The following is an 18,306-nucleotide window of genomic DNA, read 5'->3' on the forward strand; positions in this document are numbered from 1 at the left end:
GGGAACTATGGCTCCCTTTATGACTCGTGGACTTCAACTCCCAGAATTCCTGAGCCATCATGGGGGAACTATGGCCCCCTCATGACTCGGGGACTTCAACTCCCAGAATTCCTGAGCCAGCATGGGGAAAACATTGGCCCCTTTATGACTCGTGGACTTCAACTCCCAGAATTCCTCAGCCAACATGGGGGAACTATGGCCCCTTCATAACTGGTGGACTTCAACTCCCAGAATTCCTGAACCAGCATGGGGGAACTATGGCCCCCTCTTGGCTCGTGGACTTCAACTCCCAGAATTCCTGAGCCAGCATGGGGGAACTATGGCCCCCACATTACTCATGGACTTCAACTCCCAGAATTCCTGAGCCATCATGGGGGAACTATGGCCCCCTCATGACTCAGGGACTTCAACTCCCAGAATTCCTGAGCCAGCCTGGCTCAGCTTGGAAATCTCTCCCTTTTCCCTCAGCGTAGCTGGCTCAGGAATTCTGGGAGTTGAAGTCCATGAGTCATAAAGCAGCCTAGGCCTAGGGCAGGTGTAGGCAACCTTGGTTCTTTTATGACTCATGGACTTCAACTCCCAGAATTCCTGAGCCAGCCTGGCTCAGCTTGGAAACCTCTCTTTCCCTTCAGTGTGGCTGGCTGAGGAATTCTGGGAGTTGAAGTCCACAGAGCCAAGGTTGCCTACCCCTGGTCTAACGTCTCAAAGGCGGGAACCCGCCAGGGAGACTGACCCCCTTCTGCCCCAGGGAATCCAGGTGAGGGATCCAGGCAGACAGCGCCACGATCTTGCCCCACAGGAAGGAAAGCCGTTGGCAGCAGCCTCCAAGGCCCCGCAGGTCTCCCCTCCACCAATGCAGCCTTGCCTGGTGTGCACACACACACACACACACACAGGGACACAAACACACATACACACACATGGATACAATCAGGAGTGCCCTTGTTCTGAAGGCAGACTGTCCACTGCTCTGCACCCTCAGACGACACAAAAAGTCCCTGGGGAAGAAGCAGCCCGTTATTTCGGAGAGAAGAAATGGGTCTGGGGGCTCCTGAAGAGACACCCCCACTTCATCCCTCCCCCCACTCTTTCCTGACTAAGAAGGTATGCCACAGAAGGATGGAGTACAACTCCCTGACATCAGTGGGGGCAGTGGGGCAAATTGGTCCCTCTCTATTCCAAGAGGCTAGTCCTCATGGACTTCCGGATACAAATGCTCTGAGGTCCAAGACTGGTGGAACCAATTCGCAAACGGGACAGGAAAGAGGAAAGAGGCGGGGAGAGGACTGGCGTTTGCCATCCCCGATTGCCCAAGATCAGAACCCTGGGAATGGGGAAGGTGGCGGGTCTTGGGCAACATGGGTTCTGGGTTCCTCCAAATGTTCCTCTGGGGTGGAAAGTCACGGACATAGCTGGAGACCCCCAGGGCCTTTTCCTTCCTTGCCCCTCTTTTGTGCCCCCACCATCTTGCCCCCCCCCCAGGAGAGAGGCTTCATTCATCCTAAATTGTGAAAGGGGGCAGTCACAAAAAAAAGTCAAGATGGCTGCCGTGCGAGGAGAGGAGAATATGGATGGGGATTAGGATTGGGTTAAATAAGACATCTCTACATTCCTTTCCTTTCCTCTCGTCTGTCCCGCCGGCGATTTCTTGGACCGCTCCTGACGATGTGCCCAAGGTGTGAAATATCACCGCCTCACCTGCTGCCTCAAAGAGAAGTTTGGGGTCTGCAGAGGGGGACAGAGGGGGGTGGTGGCAATGAGGATGTTGAATCTCCTTAGCTTGATAAATTGGAAAGGAAGGGAAGGGCCGCTAAAATGGTGGGAGGACTTATCTTGAATCCAGGCCTTGTGAAGATCGGGGAAAGATATGGGGAGGTTGAGCTTGCAGAGAAGAAGGTTGAGGGGGGCAGGAGGGGGGGGTCCTCAAAACTCTGAAGGGCTGTCATTCTGGAAAGGGTTCGGACTTCTCGGATGCTCTCAAAGGTCAGAGCAGAATGAACGGGATGAAACTTCAAGGATGTAAATGTGGATTAAAGCGGTATCTTCTTAACTTTGGGCCCTTGAAGATGGATGGACTTCAACTCCCAGAATTCCCCAACCAGCCAAGAAGTTCACTCATCCTCAAGGGCCCCAGGTTGAGAAACACCGGATTATATACTAGGAATTTGTGAGATTAGGTTTGGCATACGGTTCCTTCCTTTTCCCTGGAGCTTTTCAGAGACTGGATAGTCTCTGGCGAATGGGCTTGATGACCTCAGGAATTCTGGGAGTTGAAGTCCACGAGTCATAAAAGAGCCAAGGTTGCCTGCCCCTGCCCTAGGGTTTACACCAGGGGTAGACAACCTTGGCTCTTTTATGACTTGTGGACTTCAACTCCCAGAATTCCTGAGCCAGCCTGGCTCAGCTTGGAAACCTCTCTTTCCCCTCAGCATGGCTGGCTGAGGAATTCTGGGAGTTGAAGTCCACGAGTCATAAAAGAGCCAAGGTTGCCTACCCCTGGTTTACACCATAAAGACTTTAACAAGTTCAGCCAGACTTTCAGCAACTTTCAGCCAGACTTTCAGCAATGGAGAAGGTCCAAAGAGTTGCTTGCACTAACAGCAGCTCTTGAGAACGAGGAGTGAGACCCACTCTTGAACACAAAGCCCCATCCCCGTGGCTGAAGGACTGTGTTCTGCCCCCCCCCTCACAAGAGTAGGCAAGGCAATCAGCAAACAGAGTTCTCCTAATCATCCAAACCCTCCCAGGATGCTAAAACTCCAGCCCTTCTTAGTCTACAACTTGGCCCCTAAAAGCAAAGTAAGTTACTGGTCCTCAGGATCCCTCTATGCCATAGGGATTTTTGGAACAGCTGCCTTGTATTCAGCCCACTCAACCTGCCCTCCTCTAATGCAGGACGTTTGGCAGAGCATCAAGGCTCAAAGACTGAACGCGCGGCCTTCTGCCATCCCCGACAGGCGTTTTGTGTCTGAACGCCACACTGATCTTCGTCATTTAAATTCAGCTCTGCATCGTCTGCAGAACCTGCTTGAAACAGACCCCATTAAGAAGTTGATGCACCGCCGACCGAAGAATGAGGTTTTGTACATATCTGTCAATATTTTAGACCTAGGTCCACGTTCTATATATGTATGTATGTATGTATGTATGTATGTATGTATGTATGTATGTTTTCTGAGGTTTTCGCGGGTGTTGTATGTAGGTCTTTGGTTGTTCGGGTTTTCTCCCGTGTAAAATTGGAAGTGTCTTGGCGACATTTTGACGAAGTCCCATTCGTCATCTTCAGGCTGGTGTCTTCAGCTTCGTGCTTCGAGGAGCAAATGATGACTCCTCGAAGCACGAAGCTGAAGACACCAGCCTGAAGATGACGAATGGGACTTCGTCAAAACGTCGCCAAGACACTTCCAATTTTACACGGGAGAAAACCCGAACAACCAAATACATACATACTACATAAACACACACATATATATATATTATACATATATATATATTATTTTTACATGGTCCTGTTGATCATGGTGCCAGTACGTGAACGCAATGACGCGAGGGAAGAATCCCTCAACCTGCCAGCCTCTTTTACCAGCAAGTCTTTTAAAGAAACAGAATCTTGGCCTGCCAGACAGGAACACCCCCCCCCCCACAACTTCGGTTCCCAAATGGAATCACTTAACGGAGGACCTCCCAGGCTTCGCTCGTGCATTTTAGCAGACACAATCTGTTGAAGATCGCAGGCAAGACCCCTTCGTTGTGCATGGAAAGCTGGGAATGAGTCAAGTGTTCTCGTTTTTTTTTCTTCCCAACCATGCAGCGTCAGTCCTGGGAAGCCCCCCCCCCTCTTTTGTGGAAGCCGAGAACGCATGTTGGTCAAGACTCAAAAGAAGGGCCTTCTGTCCAGTGTCCAGTGCCACATCTGGTCAGAAGGTGGAAGCTATTGGGGGAGGTCCCAAATATAGCCATCTCTGCTTCCCAGCTGCTCGGCATATCCTGCCAAAAATGCTGGTCCTCCAGCTGTGAGTCCTTTGGCCCACCACCATCCTTGAGGTAGACCTTCCAAGCAGTTGTCCACCTCCGGTCCTCTCTCGTCTGCTCTCCTTTGCTTTCCTCCTGGAGGTACACCCTGGCTGGTCCCCCATGGGCGCAGCCAAGGGAGACGGAGACTCTCTTCCTTCTCGTTGGCGTTTCCTCCTCCCGGTCACACGCAGCCGCATTCCTTGGCCGAGACCTCATTTACGGTGTAGTATCGGTTACCCGTGTCCAAGAACGAGATGTCATCGTCGTAGGACAACGGTCTGCAGCACGGACGCGCTCGCACCTTCTCCTTCCGGATCTTCCTCCTGCTCCGCACGTGCTTCAGGGAGAGGTCGTAGTTCCGCACGGCCGAGTCACAGGTCCCGCTGCAGTAGCGGAAGAGGACTGTCTCGTCCGAATTGTAGCCCAGGCCTAGCTCGCTGATGGTCACCTCCAGCTCCTTGAGGGAGCAGGGCTTGTGGCGGGCCTTGGCGCGCTTCATCCGGTTGCCGGCTTTGGCCAAGAGAGGCAGCTCGTGTTCTCCCGAGTTCATGGACTGGCTGTAGCGCTCGATCAAAGTGGAGATCAGCTGGTGGATTTCCCCCTCGGTGTAGCTCTCGAACAAAGTGCTGTCTGAAATCAGAAGAGGGACAGAGGTTAGCAAAGGGAGGGAAACAGGTGCGCAGGTGTCATCTCTCCTATGGGCATTACACTGGCGGCCGATTGGCTTCCAGGTCCCGTTCAAGGTGCTGCGGTCACCTTTCAGGCCCTACGTGGCTTGGGACCAGGTGATCTGAAGGACGGTCTCTTCTTGGTTACCCACCGGAGTGGAAGAAGCAGGGGATGTCATGGGTCCCCTCTCTTAAGGATGTCCATATAGAGCAGGGGTCTTCAAACTTGGCCCTTTTATGACTGGTGGACTTCAACTCCCAGAATTCCTCAGCCAGCGTTGCTGGCTGAGGAATTCTGGGAGTTGAAGTCCACCAGTCATAAAAGGGCCAAGTTTGAAGACCCCTGATATAGAGGACCGAGAAGGAGGGCCTTCTCTGTGGTGTCTCCCTCCGTGTTACTTGAAGGACCACATTTCCCCACTTACCTCCACCCAACCTACCAGAGCAGGGAGGCAGGGGATGCTACGGGTCCCCTCTTCCAAGCGGGATCAAGAAGGGGGGTCTTCTCTGTGGTGGCCCCCTCCTTTTAGTACACCCTTCCTGCGGAGGCAAGACCGGCCCCCACTTTCACAGTCTTTCCCAAGGCCCTGAAGACCTGGTTTGGCCAACGGGCCTGGGCATCGCAGAGTGGGACGGAGCCCATCCGACGACTCATCTGATTGTTATCGCCAGGAGAGTGACAGATTCTTGCTTTCTCCTGTTTTTATCTTGGGTTTTTATCTTTGTCCCTGAGGATGAATTGAATGGCCACCTACATTCTTTTAAATAAATAATTGAATAAAGCTACTGGGCAACGCCAAAGAAAAGCTGTGACCTTGCCTGGCCTGGGAGGCCTTGCTCACAGTCATCTCCCTTCTAGATTACTGGCCTCGGTCTTGGTCATCTCCCGTCTAGATTACTGCAACCCTCTCTACACGGGGCTGTCCTTGAAGACCACCCGGAAACTTCAACTGGTCTAGGAGGCAGCAGCGTGCACAGTAATGGGGGCCTCAGATTTGCCCATGGAACGCTTTTGTGCGCAAGCTGCACTGGCGCCTGGTTTCCCCCCACCCCCCCCGGTGCAATTCAAGGTGCTAGTCCTCACCTTTAAAACCCTACTTGGTCCAGGGGCCAGGTTATTGGCGGGACCACCTCTCCCAAAGGATGCCTACTGGGTCCCACCAGTTCAGATAAATTTTGATTTTTGTTTAGCAATAGCACATGGACTTTACAGCTGCTTTACAGCTCTCTCTAAACAGTTTACAGAATCAGCACGTTGCCCCCTGCAACAATCTGGATCCTCCTTTTATGGACCTCGGAAGGACGGAAGGCTGAGTCAACCTTGAGTCAGTGAGACTCAAATTGCTGGCAGTGGGCACAATTATCCTGCAGTACTGCATTCTAACCACTGCTCCACGGCCCTTCCTTCCTTCCTTCCTTCCTTCCTTCCTTCCTTCCTTCCTTCCTTCCTTCCTTCCTTCCTTCCTTCCTTCCTTTTCCTTCCTTTCCTCCCTCCTTCCTTTCTTTCCCATCTCTTTCCTTCCTCCCATTCCCATTCCCATTCCCTCCTTCCCTCCCTCCCTTCCTCCCTCCCTTCCTTCCTTCCCTCCCCATTTCTTTCCTTCCTTCCTCTCATTCCCTCCCTCCCTCCCTTCCTTCCTTTTTCCTCCCTCCCTCCTTTCCTGCTCTCCTTCCTATTCCCTCCCTCCCTTCCTTCCTTCCTTCCTTCCTTCCCTCCCCATTTCTTTCCTTCCTTCCTCTCATTCCCTCCCTCCCTTCCTTTTTCCTCCCTCCCTCCTTTCCTGCTCTCCTTCCTATTCCCTCCCTCCCTCCCTCTCTCCCTTCCTTCCTTCCTTCCTTCCTTCCTTCCTTCCTTCCTTCCTCTCATTACCATTTCTTTCCTTCCTCCCTCCCTTCCTCCCTCCCTTCCTTCCTTCCTTCCTTCCTTCCTCTCATTACCATTTCTTTCCTTCCTCCCTCCCTTCCTTCCTTCCTTCCTTCCTTCCTCTCATTACCATTTCTTTCCTTCCTCCCTCCCTTCCTCCCTCCCTCCCTTCCTTCCTTCCTTCCTTCCTTCCTCTCATTACCATTTCTTTCCTTCCTCCCTCCCTTCCTTCCTTCCTTCCTTCCTTCCTTCCTTCCTTCCTTCCTCTCATTACCATTTCTTTCCTTCCTCCCTCCCTTCCTCCCTCCCTCCCTCCCTTCCTTCCTTCCCACTTAGCACTAGCACTTAGGCTTATATTCCGCTTCATGCTGCTTTACAGCATCTTCTGAGTCAGCCTATTTGCTCCCAACAATCTGGACCCTCCTTTTACAGACCTCGGAAGGATGGAAGGCAGAGTCAACCTTGAGCCCGTCAGGATCGAACTGCTGGCAGCGGGCAGAATGAGCCTGCAGTGCCGCAATCTCACCACTGCGCCACCGCGGCTCTCTTTTCCCTGTTCATTATTACTTTTATTGTTTTATGAGCCGATGGACATGTGTTTATCCCAAGCATGTTTAGGGTACGTGGATGTTTGAGCAGGCTTTTCCCCTCCGAAGTGCTGGGACACGGTGAGCTGACTTACTGCCAAAGTTTTATTTCCCTTAAGGTTTAATGGGCTTAGTTTTATGGCTGTAATATGGGTTTTATGATGCTTTAACTTTTCATTGGGTTCTAAAGTGGGTGGCTGTATTAATGTTTCAAATGAATAAATAGAAGAAGGGACTCTGCACATCCTAATACTAAAAAAAAAAAAAAAAAAAAAAAAAAAAAATCTAGTTGTGTCCCGGGAGGCCTCAGAAAGAATCTGGATTACAGATAGTCCTTGATTTACGACAGTTCATTTACTGACCTTTCCAAAGGTACAAAAGCACTGAAAAAGATGACGTGGCCATTTCCCACACCTAAAAATGAACTTAAACGAACCTAACACTGTAGTAGTAGTAGCATCCTCCTGATCACGTGGTATTTGAGCAAATACGATGGGAAATCAGGGGAAAAAATGACAGAATAGAATAGAATAGAATGGAATGGAATAGAAAATGGAATGGAATAGAAAATGGAATGGAATGGAATGGAATAGAATAGAATAGAATAGAATAGAATAGAATAGAATAGAATAGAATAGAATAGAATAACAGAGTTACAGAGTTGGAAGGGACCTTGGAGGTCATCTAGTCCAACCCCTTGCTCAGGCAGGAAACCCTAACCCATTTCAGACAAATGGCTGTCCAGTCTCTTCTTAAAAACCTCCAGTGTTGGAGCATTCACAAGTTCAAGGAGAGAAGCAACCTAGAAGGAAGGAGAAATTTCCTGACAGTCAGAACCAGTTGTTCCACTGATCAATTGTTCTGACTGTCAGGAAGTTTCTCCTTAGTTCCAGGTTGCTTCTCTCCTTGATGAGTTTCCATCCGTTGCTTCTTGTCCTGCCTTCAGGGGCTTTGGAGAAGAGCTTGACTCCCTCTTCTTTGGGGCAGCCCCTGAGATACTGGAACGCTGCTATCATGGTGACCAAAACTGGATGCATTGTTCCAGGTGTGGTCTTACCAAGGCATTTATAAAGTGGTACTAACACTTACATCCCGGCAGGGTTTTTTTGCTCCTCCTGATGTTCTGCAAAGGACCCCCCACCCCCCAAAGAGCCTGTTGCAATATATGTGGATTTGTAATAAGCATGAATAAACATTTGACTAATCCCATTTGAAAGGCCAGCTCAGCCCGTGCCGCCAAGACAGTTATAACTCTGGAATCTGAAACAGGAAAGCTGGTCCCCAGGAATTGCTTACTCGAAGGCAGACATCCCCTCGGACCAAATTCCCATGAAATGAATCAATGCGGATAATGTCAAGCCATAAAACTTTCCTACCCAAAAATGCACATTATTGCGCGAGAACCGCATCCAGTCCTCTTTGTAAGCGTGGCCAGCCTTAAAATGTGTGCACCGCGGGGTACCGCATGGAGCCAAAATCACGGGAAGTCTTAGTACCGCTTTATAAAGGCGGTACTTTAGTCAGGGCCTACCTGGAATACCTGCATCCAGTTTTGGTCATCATATCAGAAAAAAGATGTTGAGAGTTTGAGGGGGGGGGGAAGTGCAGAGAAGAGCAACTAAGATGGTCAAAAGCCTGGAGACAAAAACATATGAAGAACAGGATTTGGGCATGGCCAGTCTAGAGACAAGAAGTGGAAAAGGGGGGACGTGATAGCAGCGTTCCCAGTATTCAAGGGGCTGCCCCAAAGAAGAAGAGGAGATCAAGCTATTCTCCAAAGCACCTGAAGGCAGGACAAGAAGCAACGGGTGGAAACTGATCAAGGAGAGAAGCAACCTGGAACTAAGGAGAAACTTCCCAACAGTGAGGATAATTAACCAGTGGAACAGTTTGCCACCAGAAATGGTGGGCCCTCCATCACTGGAGACTTTTAAGAAGAGACTGGACAGTCACTTGTCTGAGATGGTCTAGGTTCTCCTGCTTGAGCAGGGGGCTGGACTAGAAGATCTCCAAGGTCCCTTCCAGCTCTATTCTATTCTATTCTATTCATAGATCCAAGGAGACTGGAGACTAAAACATACGAAGAACGTCTGCAGGACTTGGGTTTGGCAGTCTAGAGAAAAGAAGGACCAGGGGGGACATGATAGCAGTGCTCCAAAATCTCAAGGGTTGCCCCAAAGAAGAGGGAGTCAAGCTATTCTCCAAGGCACCTGAAGGCAGGACAAGAAGCAACAAATGGAAACGAATCAAGGAGAGAAGCAACCTGGAACTAAGGAGGAATTTCCTGACATAATTAATTAGTGGAACTGCTTCCCTTCAGAAATTGTGGGTGTTTCATCACTGGACACTTTCAAGAAGAGACTGGACAGCCACTTGTCTGAAATCGTAGAGGGTCTCTTGCTTAAGGAGCAGGCTGGACTAGAAGACCTCCAAGTTCCCTTCCAGCTCTATTCTGGAATTGAACTGAATTGTTCTGCTGCGCTTGCAGCATTTAATTATTATTATTATTATTATTAATAATAATAATAATAGTCAGTCTGTAGTCAGACTGACAATGGTGCATTGGAAGATCTGCAAAAAATATCATTTGCCTGTAAGCAAAAACTGGTGGGATCATAAAATAGAGAAATTCATAGAAAATGATAAAATTAAACTGCTCTGGGACTTCAGAATTCAAACAGACAAGCACCTGCAACATAACACCCCAGACTTAACAATTGTCGATAAGAAAGACAAAAAAGTCTGGATAGTGGATGTGGCAGTGCCTGAGATAGCAGAATAGAAGAGAAAGAACTGGAGAAGATAACAAAATACAAAGACCTACAAATAGAAATAGAAAGACTGTGGCAAAAGCAAGCAAGGGTAGGACCAATAGTGATAGGCTCCTTGGGTGCAATTCCGAAACAACTGGAGCACCACTTGAACACCATTGGCATTGACAAACTCGCTATTAGTCAATTGCAAAAGGCGGCCTTATTAGGAACTGCTTCCATCCTGCGACGATACCTGTAATACCATCAAACATCCACATCTGCCTATCCCAGGTCCTGGGTAAGGACTCGATAGGTAGACAAAATGCGAAATCCAGTCTGAACATCTGGCTGACTGTGCGATGATCTATAATAATAATAATAATAATAATAATAAAAAGTTGGAAGGGACCTTGGAGGTCATCTAGTCCAACCCCCTGCTCAGGCAGGAAACCCTACACCATTTTGGACAAATGGCTGTCCAGTCTCTTCTTAAAAACTTTCAGTGTGGGAACATTCACTGCTTCTGGAGGCAGGTGGTTCCCCTGGTTAATTGTTCTAACTATCAGGAAGTTTTTCCTTAGTTCCAGGTTGCTTCGCTCCTTTCAAGAGGCGCTCCCTAGTCCTTCAAAGTTTGATTTAATTACCTACACATACCCATCCTAATCAGCTGCCTCTCATACAAGGCTCATTTCTATGCAAGCGTACAATTAAATCCAAATAAAGCCTACCACATCATCGTGACAAAGCCAAATGTACCCCAGCCTTTGTTTTCTGCTCAAACAGCCGCAATTCCAGTCGATCCTTTGTTCCCACTGACTCGGGAGGCAGGATCTGGATTTAATTGCAAAAGGGTTATGCGGATTACCCTTCCACAAAGCAGTTGATTGGACTACATTTGGGTCTTTCCTGGCGGCAATCTTGATGTGATTAACTGATTATCTCTGTTTTAGAAGTCTGTTTCCTTCGGAGAGAAGCGGTTTAGAAAAGTGAGTATGGCTATTTTAATGAAAAGGAGGGGTGACACGATAGCATCTTCCAATATCTGAGGGGCTGCCCCAAAGAAGAGGGGGGGCACCTATTGTCCAAAGCACCTGAAGGCAGGACAAGAAGCAACGGATGGAAAGTAACCAAGGAGAGAAGCAACCAAGAACTAAGGAGAAAATTCCTGACTCTGAGAACAATTAATCAGTGGAACTACTTGCCTCCAGAAGTTGTAGGCGCTCCATCACTGGACGTTTTTAAGAAGAGACTAAATGACCCTTTGCAATGTGATAAGGTCTCCTGCTTGCCACCAGAAGTTGTGAATCAGTGGAACTACTTGCCACCAGAAGTTGCCACTGGAAAGTTTTTAAGAAGTGACTGGACAGCCATTTGTCTGAAATGGTATAGGGTTTCCTGCCTGAGCAGGGGGTTGGACTAGATGACCTCCAAGGTCCCTTCCAACTTTGTTATCCTGTTCTGTTCTAAATGTCCACCTCTTGAAAAAATCAGCAGGATCAGCCTAACCTTGTGGACCTCCTGTGATCACAGGTGGTGTGATCCTTATGCAACGTTACCCAGCGTTGGTGTGAGAACCTCAAAAACATGCACATATTTGGCTTTTCCAGCATGCTGAAGATCTTAGAACAGTGGTGGCGAACCTCTGGCACATGTGCCAGAGGCAGCACTCAGAGCCCTCTCTGTGGGCACACACGCCATTGCCGCCAGCAGCAGGTGCATCAGGCTGGAGCAGGAGCCCTGCCCAGCACAAAGGTGAAGAGGCCGACTTGCAAGCTCAAGTGAGGTGGTAGAGCAGAGGTCACCAACCATTGTCGATTGGTGGACTGGAAGAAAAGGGAAGGGGAAGCATTTTACATGCATGCGTGCGTGCATGGGGCCGTGAGCACGCACGCGCTGCAAATGGGGCGGGGCTAGTGCCTGCGTGATACTCACTAGCCCTGCCCTGTTCTTGCATGGTGCAGCGCCTTTTATCTGCACCCCACGGCACGGCCGTTTTTGCGCCTTGCAGCACGGTGGCCCATTTTTGCACCCCCGGTTTTTGCGTGCCAGAGTCGACACTCAGAGGCGCCTCCCTGCCGCCCCCCCATGAGGGCACCACAATGCTGATGCGGCCCTGGCACTTAGCAATAAATAAGTGGGTTTTGGGTTGCGGTTTGGGCACTCGGTCTCTAAAAGGTTCACCATCACTGTCTTAGAAGGTTTGGCCAATTGTGCGATGTTTTAAAAAATGTGAGGCTCTGCGGACAAAATCTAGGAGCATCTGAGATGTCCTAGCACTTAGGGACATGAATACAGACAGTCCTCAACTTACAGTGACAACTGAGCCTAAAACCTCCATTACTAAGCAAGGCAATCGTTAAGCGAGTCGCGCCCCATTTTGCGACCTTTTTTGCCATGATTATTAAGTGAATCACCATTGCTAAGTGAACCGTGCGGGCGTTAAGCAAATCTGGCTTTCCCCCATTGACTTTGCTTGTCAAAAGCCAGCTGGGAAGGTTATAAATGGTAATCACTTGACCCCAGGATACTGCAACAGTCACTAGTACCTGTCAGTTACCAAGCACCTGAATTTTGATCACATGACCACAGGGAAGCTGCAAAGGTCAGAATGGTGAAAAAAGGTCCTGAGTTATTTTTTTCAGTGTTGTAACATTGAGTGGTCATTAAATGAACGTGGTAAGATGAGGACTACTCGTAGTGATGTTCATGTGTGCAGCTATGTTGTTAGCCGGATCCAGAGGCTGGTTCAGACAAACCACAAATCCTACAACATCAGATTGTCATGGAATTGCGCGTCAGGTGTCCAACTGAAGTTAGAGATGCTGACCCAAAACTTGTAGTTTTACATAAATAAATATATTGAACATCTATATTCACTACAGACGAGATAGGAACATCATGAGGTAAATGTAAACAGCAGAAGAAAAAGGCGGGAAAAAGGGACACTCCTCCTTTTTACCCAAACAACCAATCACAGTGCAGATTGCCTCATGCATGAGCAGACAAGATAGTCGGGAACACTCCCCATTTTCACTCATAGCAACCAATTCCACTCATGGAATTGCGCGTCAGGTGTCCAACTGAAGTTAGAGATGCTGACCCAAACTTGTAGTTTTACATAAATAAATATATTGAACATCTATATTCACTGCAGACGAGATAGGAACATTATGAGGTAAATGTAAACAGCAGAAGAAAAGCGGGAAAAAGGGACACTCCTCCTTTTTACCCAAACAACCAATCACAGTGCAGATTGCCTCATGCATGAGCAGACAAGATAGTCGGGAACACTCCCCATTTTCACTCACAGCAATCAATTCCAATCATGGAATTGCGCGTCAGGTGTCCAACTGAAGTTAGAGATGCTGACCCAAACTTGTAATTTTACATAAATAAATATATTGAACATCTATATTCACTGCAGATGAGATAGGAACACCATGAGGTAAATATAAATAGCAGAAGAAAAAGGCGGGAAAAAGGGACACTCCTCCTTTTTACCCAAACAACCAATCACAGTGCAGATTGCCTCATGCATGAGCAGACAAGATAGTCAGGAACACTCCCCGTTTTCACTCACAGCAACCAATCGCAGCATAGATTGCCTCATGCACCAGCAGACAAGATAGTCAGGAACACAGGAACATCGTGAGGTAAATTAAACAGTATACAGAGCACACAGAAGAAAAAAGCGGGAAAAAAGGGAAACTCCTCCTTTTCACCCACAGCAACCAATCACAGCATAGATTGCCTCATGCATTAGCCAGTACTCCAACCAATCAGCTACAACTATGTGTTCTGGCCTAGACCACACATAGACCAATAGCCTGAGGCCAACTGGCACATAAGAGTACAGGTAGTCCTCAACTTATGACCACAATGGAGCCCAAAATCTCTGTTGCTAAGTGAGACACTTTGTCCCATTTTATAACTTTTCTTGCCATAGGTTGTTAAGTGAATCCCTGCAGTTGTTAAACTAGTAGCATGATAGTGAAGTGCATCTGGCTTCCCCCTTGGCTTTGCTGGTCAGACGGTTGTCAAAGGGGATCACATGACCCCAGGACACTGAAACCGTCATAAGTACAAGTCAGTTGACAAGCCATGTGTATTTTGATCACATGACCATGGTTGTAATGATTGTAAATGTGAAAAGCGATCATAGGTCACCTTTTTTTCAGTGACGTTGTAACTTCGAACAGTCACTCAACTAGCAGTTGTAAGTTGAGGACTACCTGTAGAAGATCAGTTGAGATCAGGCCACACTCGGAGTGGGATAAAACCCCTCAGAGGTTCCTGGACACTCCCGTTGCACCCGAGAAAAAAGAAGAAACAGACACACCGACTTACACTGGGAGATCAGCGACCTGTGGCGTCCCAGCTCCCGCGGACGTCTTCTGGATCCCTGGGTCAACGAGGAGGAGGAGGAGGCGTCAGTGGCGTCAGTTCTGGAGAACAGCGACAAAGGGAAGGCAGCGGATTTGAGGAGCCGGCTGAGCACGTCTCTACAAACCAAAACGGAGAGCATGGAGCCGAAAACCATGGTGCCTATGGCTGCAAACTTCCATATCTTCATCTTAGACCCAGTCAGGACATTGGAAATCTGGAAGACAGTCAAAAGCAACAGGCTTAATTCCACCTGTCCTCCCGAAGGATGCCACATCTGCAAAATCCAAAGACGTTGCACCCAGGGTTGACTATTTCTCCACCACCAATCCGTCCTGTCGAATGCAATCCGTCCTGTCAAATGCTTAGAGCCGTGGCAGAAAAGTCCAGCTGTCTTCCCCGCTAGAAAACAATTCCACGTTTGCAGAACTCCTGACTAAAAAGGACTTGTTTCATTTTCCCGGGCTGCGTACCCTTTCACCCCACTGAAGCGTTCCGCCTTTAGCAACACCGGTGTGTTTCATGCCCTCAGTCCTTGCCCGCGATTGCTTCGTTGCTACAGGGGTTATCTTAACTGCTGAAAAATATCTAGGAAAGACTTTTGCCCAGCTTATACGATGTGTCGTATGTGTGTGTTTCCAAAAAGTCAAGACACTTGTAAAAAAAAAAAAGTTTAAGGCTTCAATCGCTAGATAGTAGCTTCCATTTTGACTTTTCTTGACTCCCCCTGCAAACGCTTCTACTCATATTGATAAAAACCAACAAAATAAAAAAATAAATAAATGAAACGGGTTGCTTTTTTTTATGTACAGGCCGTTCTTCACTTACAGCCACAACTGAGGCCAAAATGTCTATTGTTAGACAAGGGGGTTGTTTAAGTGAATTTTGCCCCATTTTTGCCATGCTTGTTAAGTGAATCCTGCAGTCACTAAACAAATCTGATTTCTCCCATTGACTTTGCTTATCGGAAGCCGGTTGGGAAGGTTACAAATGATGATCATGTGACCCCAGGATTATTCCAACCGTCATAAATACATGCCAGTTGCCAAGCGCCCAAATTTGGATCACGTGAACACGGGGATGCTGCAACTGTCGTAAATGTACATGCCAGTCAAAAGTCACTTTTTTCAGTGCCTTTGTAACTTCAAACGATCACTAAACAAATGATTGTAAGTGGAGCACTATCTGCAATTTAGTTTGATTTTTAAAAATAATATTTTAAAAAAACTCCAATCAGATAATATTTTCCCAACCTAACAGATGAATTTTGTATCACCTTATCCAATGCACATAGTTTTGCACTAACATTCTCCTGTTTTGCAAGTGATTTTCCTTAGTACCCTATAATAATAATAATAATTATTATTATTATTATTTTATTAATTATTATTAATAATAATAATAATAATAACGACTCGATAGGTAGACAAAATGCCAAATCCAGTCTGAATATCTGGCTGACTGTGCAATGATCCATAATAATAATAATAATAATAATAATAATAATAATAATAATAATAATAATAATAATAATAATGTTGGAAGGGACCTTGGAGGTCATCAAATCCAACCCCCTGTTCAGGCAGGAAACCCTACACCATTTCGGACAAATGGCTGTCCCAGTCTCTTCTTAAAAACTTCCAGTGTTGGAGCATTCACCGCTTCTGGAGGCAGGTTGTTCCACTGGTTAATTGTTAGGTCTGTGGGAAAATTATACAGTCCGTGCTTTATGGGACAAGGGGACAACTCGGCGTGGCCAACTGGGGGTCGAGCAATTGGGGGTGGCCCCCTTGCTACCACCAAGTCATCTCTGTCAACTCACTGCCACCGAGTCATTGCAGGATAACTCAACACAGGCAATTTGTTGAGAGGACAACTCACAGGGGGTGCCACGATGGAGAGCCAGGTGGACGGGTGGGCAAGTGATCAGGTGGGTGGGCAGAGCGAACATCGGCAGTAGCAGCAGCTGGAGGCTTCCCATTTTCACACTGCTATGAACAAGGACACACATTCAGTTTTGCAGCTACTAAGATTGTTGGCTGAGCAGGGACAAAAACAGCCAGGGAAGTGATTGAAGCCTGAGAAACAGGCCCCTCATCAGTCAACAGGAATGCTGATTTACCACCAGCTCATCAAGTACTTAGAAGGTGAGAGCTGAGCAGCACAAGCAAACAACAGCCAACAACTTAAAAACCAGCCATCAATACACCCCAATCACTGTCTTAAAAGCCACATACAACAGGCGCCATGTAACTACCACATCTTCAACAGCACACACTCTGCTAGAAAGACGTTCCACGAAGGCAGGCTCCAGAACAAGTCTGAAAGCTCGGAAGACAAGCTGGTCCCTGGTGACCAACCCATATTGGATCCTGCATGTTCACATTCCCCACCGCGATCACCTCTATTGCTTCCGTGCTGAGCTCCGGGGCGTTCAGGGTTCAGACCATTTGGCGGTGGTGGTAGTGGGCGGGGCGTGCGACAGGGAGGAGGTGGTGGCCGGGAACTTCCTGTGGGGGATGTGAAAATGGGAAGCTCCAGGCTGCAGCCACCACTGTACATTCTGCCCACCTGCTCGGTCACTTGCATGTCCAGCTCTCCATCCAGGTACTATTGCCAACGTTGAGTTGTCCCGCAACAACTTAGTGGCACTAGACCCTGCTTCTATGCCGCTCAGAGTAGCTGGGATTCGGGCAGCATAGAAATTTAATAAATGATTCTTATTGTGATTATTCACAGACTTTTCACGACGTCTTTGTAACCAGCAACCATGCCATTTTCCCACCAAAAAATGCAGTTTTGCATTTCTCATTCTTCTTCCCCCTCGTTTCAAACTTGAGCATCAAATTCAGAAGAGGATTAAGTCTGGCATAATGTGGGCCACAACGGAAAATCTGAAGACACTGCATAAAAGTTAAACACCTGGTCTCCATCATCACGAGGGTCGTAATGAAAATTATCCACGGTGAGGGAAGAGAAAGGGACTGTCTTCACGATCCTCGACTTACGATCACAATCAAAACTAGAATTTCCATTGCTAAGCAAGACAGTTGTTTTCAGGTTAGCATGTGGTACTGCAGGCTAATTCTGCCCAGTGCCAGGAGTTCGATCCTGACCAGCTCAAGTTTGACTCAGCCTTCTGTCCTTCCGAGGCCAGTAAAATGAGGACCCAGATTGCTAAGGGCAAATAGACTGACTCTGTAAACCGCTTAGAGGGAGCTGTAAAGCACTGCGAAGTAGTGCATAAGTCTAAGTGCTAGTTGTAAGTAGGAAGGGAGGGAGGGAGGGAGGGAGGGAGGGCAAGCCATGGTTGTGTAGTAGTTAGAATGCAGCATTGCAAGCTAATTCTGCCCATTGCCAGGAGTTCGATCATGACCATCAACCCTCTGATCTGCAAGTCAGCTCACCGTGTCCCAGCATTTCGGGGGGGAGGGGAGTTTGGCCAAACTTCCACATGCTTAAACATGCTTGGAATAAACACATATCCATCAGTTCATTAAAAAAAAAATTTTTTTTTTTAAAAATTAACAGGAAAAATAGAGCCATGGTGGCGCAGTGGTGAAATTGCCGCATTGCAGGCTAATTCTGCCCATTGCCAGGAGTTCGATCCTGACTGACTCAATCACCTGACTGAGATGGTATAGGTCCTCCTGCTTGAGCAGGGGGCTGGACTAGAAGACCTCCAAGGTCCCTTCCAGCTCTATTCTATTCTATTCGGTTCCTGCGCTGGGGAGGAAGGGACCAGCCGCCGAGAAACATGACGGGCCTTTTAGCTCCTGTGTTGAACCTCCAGCGCCTGATCTAGAAAACCAGTGGTCCTTGCTTAATGAAGTTGCTTAATGTTACGACACCCCCCCCCCCAAGAGCTACTATGGTTTCCATATGAGCCGTTGGGGCACCGTAATTAGAATGCAATATTGCAGGCTAATTCTGCCCACCGCCAGGAGTTCGATCCTCTCACAAAAAAACAAAAATCCACACCTCTATTTATGCAGAGGATAAATTATTCTCCCTGGTCAAGAGAGGCGGTGGCGCAG

At 48.0% G+C, this 18,306-nt stretch overlaps 1 protein-coding gene across 1 annotated transcript in view; it reads right to left on the bottom strand.

The window, feature by feature from the left end:
• Positions 1–3,385: 3,385 nt before the first annotated feature.
• Positions 3,386–18,306, bottom strand: part of NRTN (neurturin) — a 66,601-nt gene continuing 51,680 nt past the window's right edge. The window contains exons 3-4 of the mRNA XM_039356093.1: positions 14,234–14,486; positions 3,386–4,644 (exon numbers count right to left, since the gene is read on the bottom strand). Of these exons, the coding sequence (XP_039212027.1) occupies positions 4,196–4,644; positions 14,234–14,459 (675 nt within the window). The 5' untranslated portion in view covers positions 14,460–14,486 and the 3' untranslated portion in view covers positions 3,386–4,195. The remainder of the gene's footprint in view (positions 4,645–14,233; positions 14,487–18,306) is intronic.

This window comes from Crotalus tigris, unplaced genomic scaffold (genome assembly GCF_016545835.1).
Source record: "Crotalus tigris isolate CLP2741 ecotype Arizona unplaced genomic scaffold, ASM1654583v1 scf7180000018785.583249, whole genome shotgun sequence".
In the NCBI taxonomy this organism is placed as follows: Eukaryota; Metazoa; Chordata; class Lepidosauria; order Squamata; family Viperidae; genus Crotalus; species Crotalus tigris.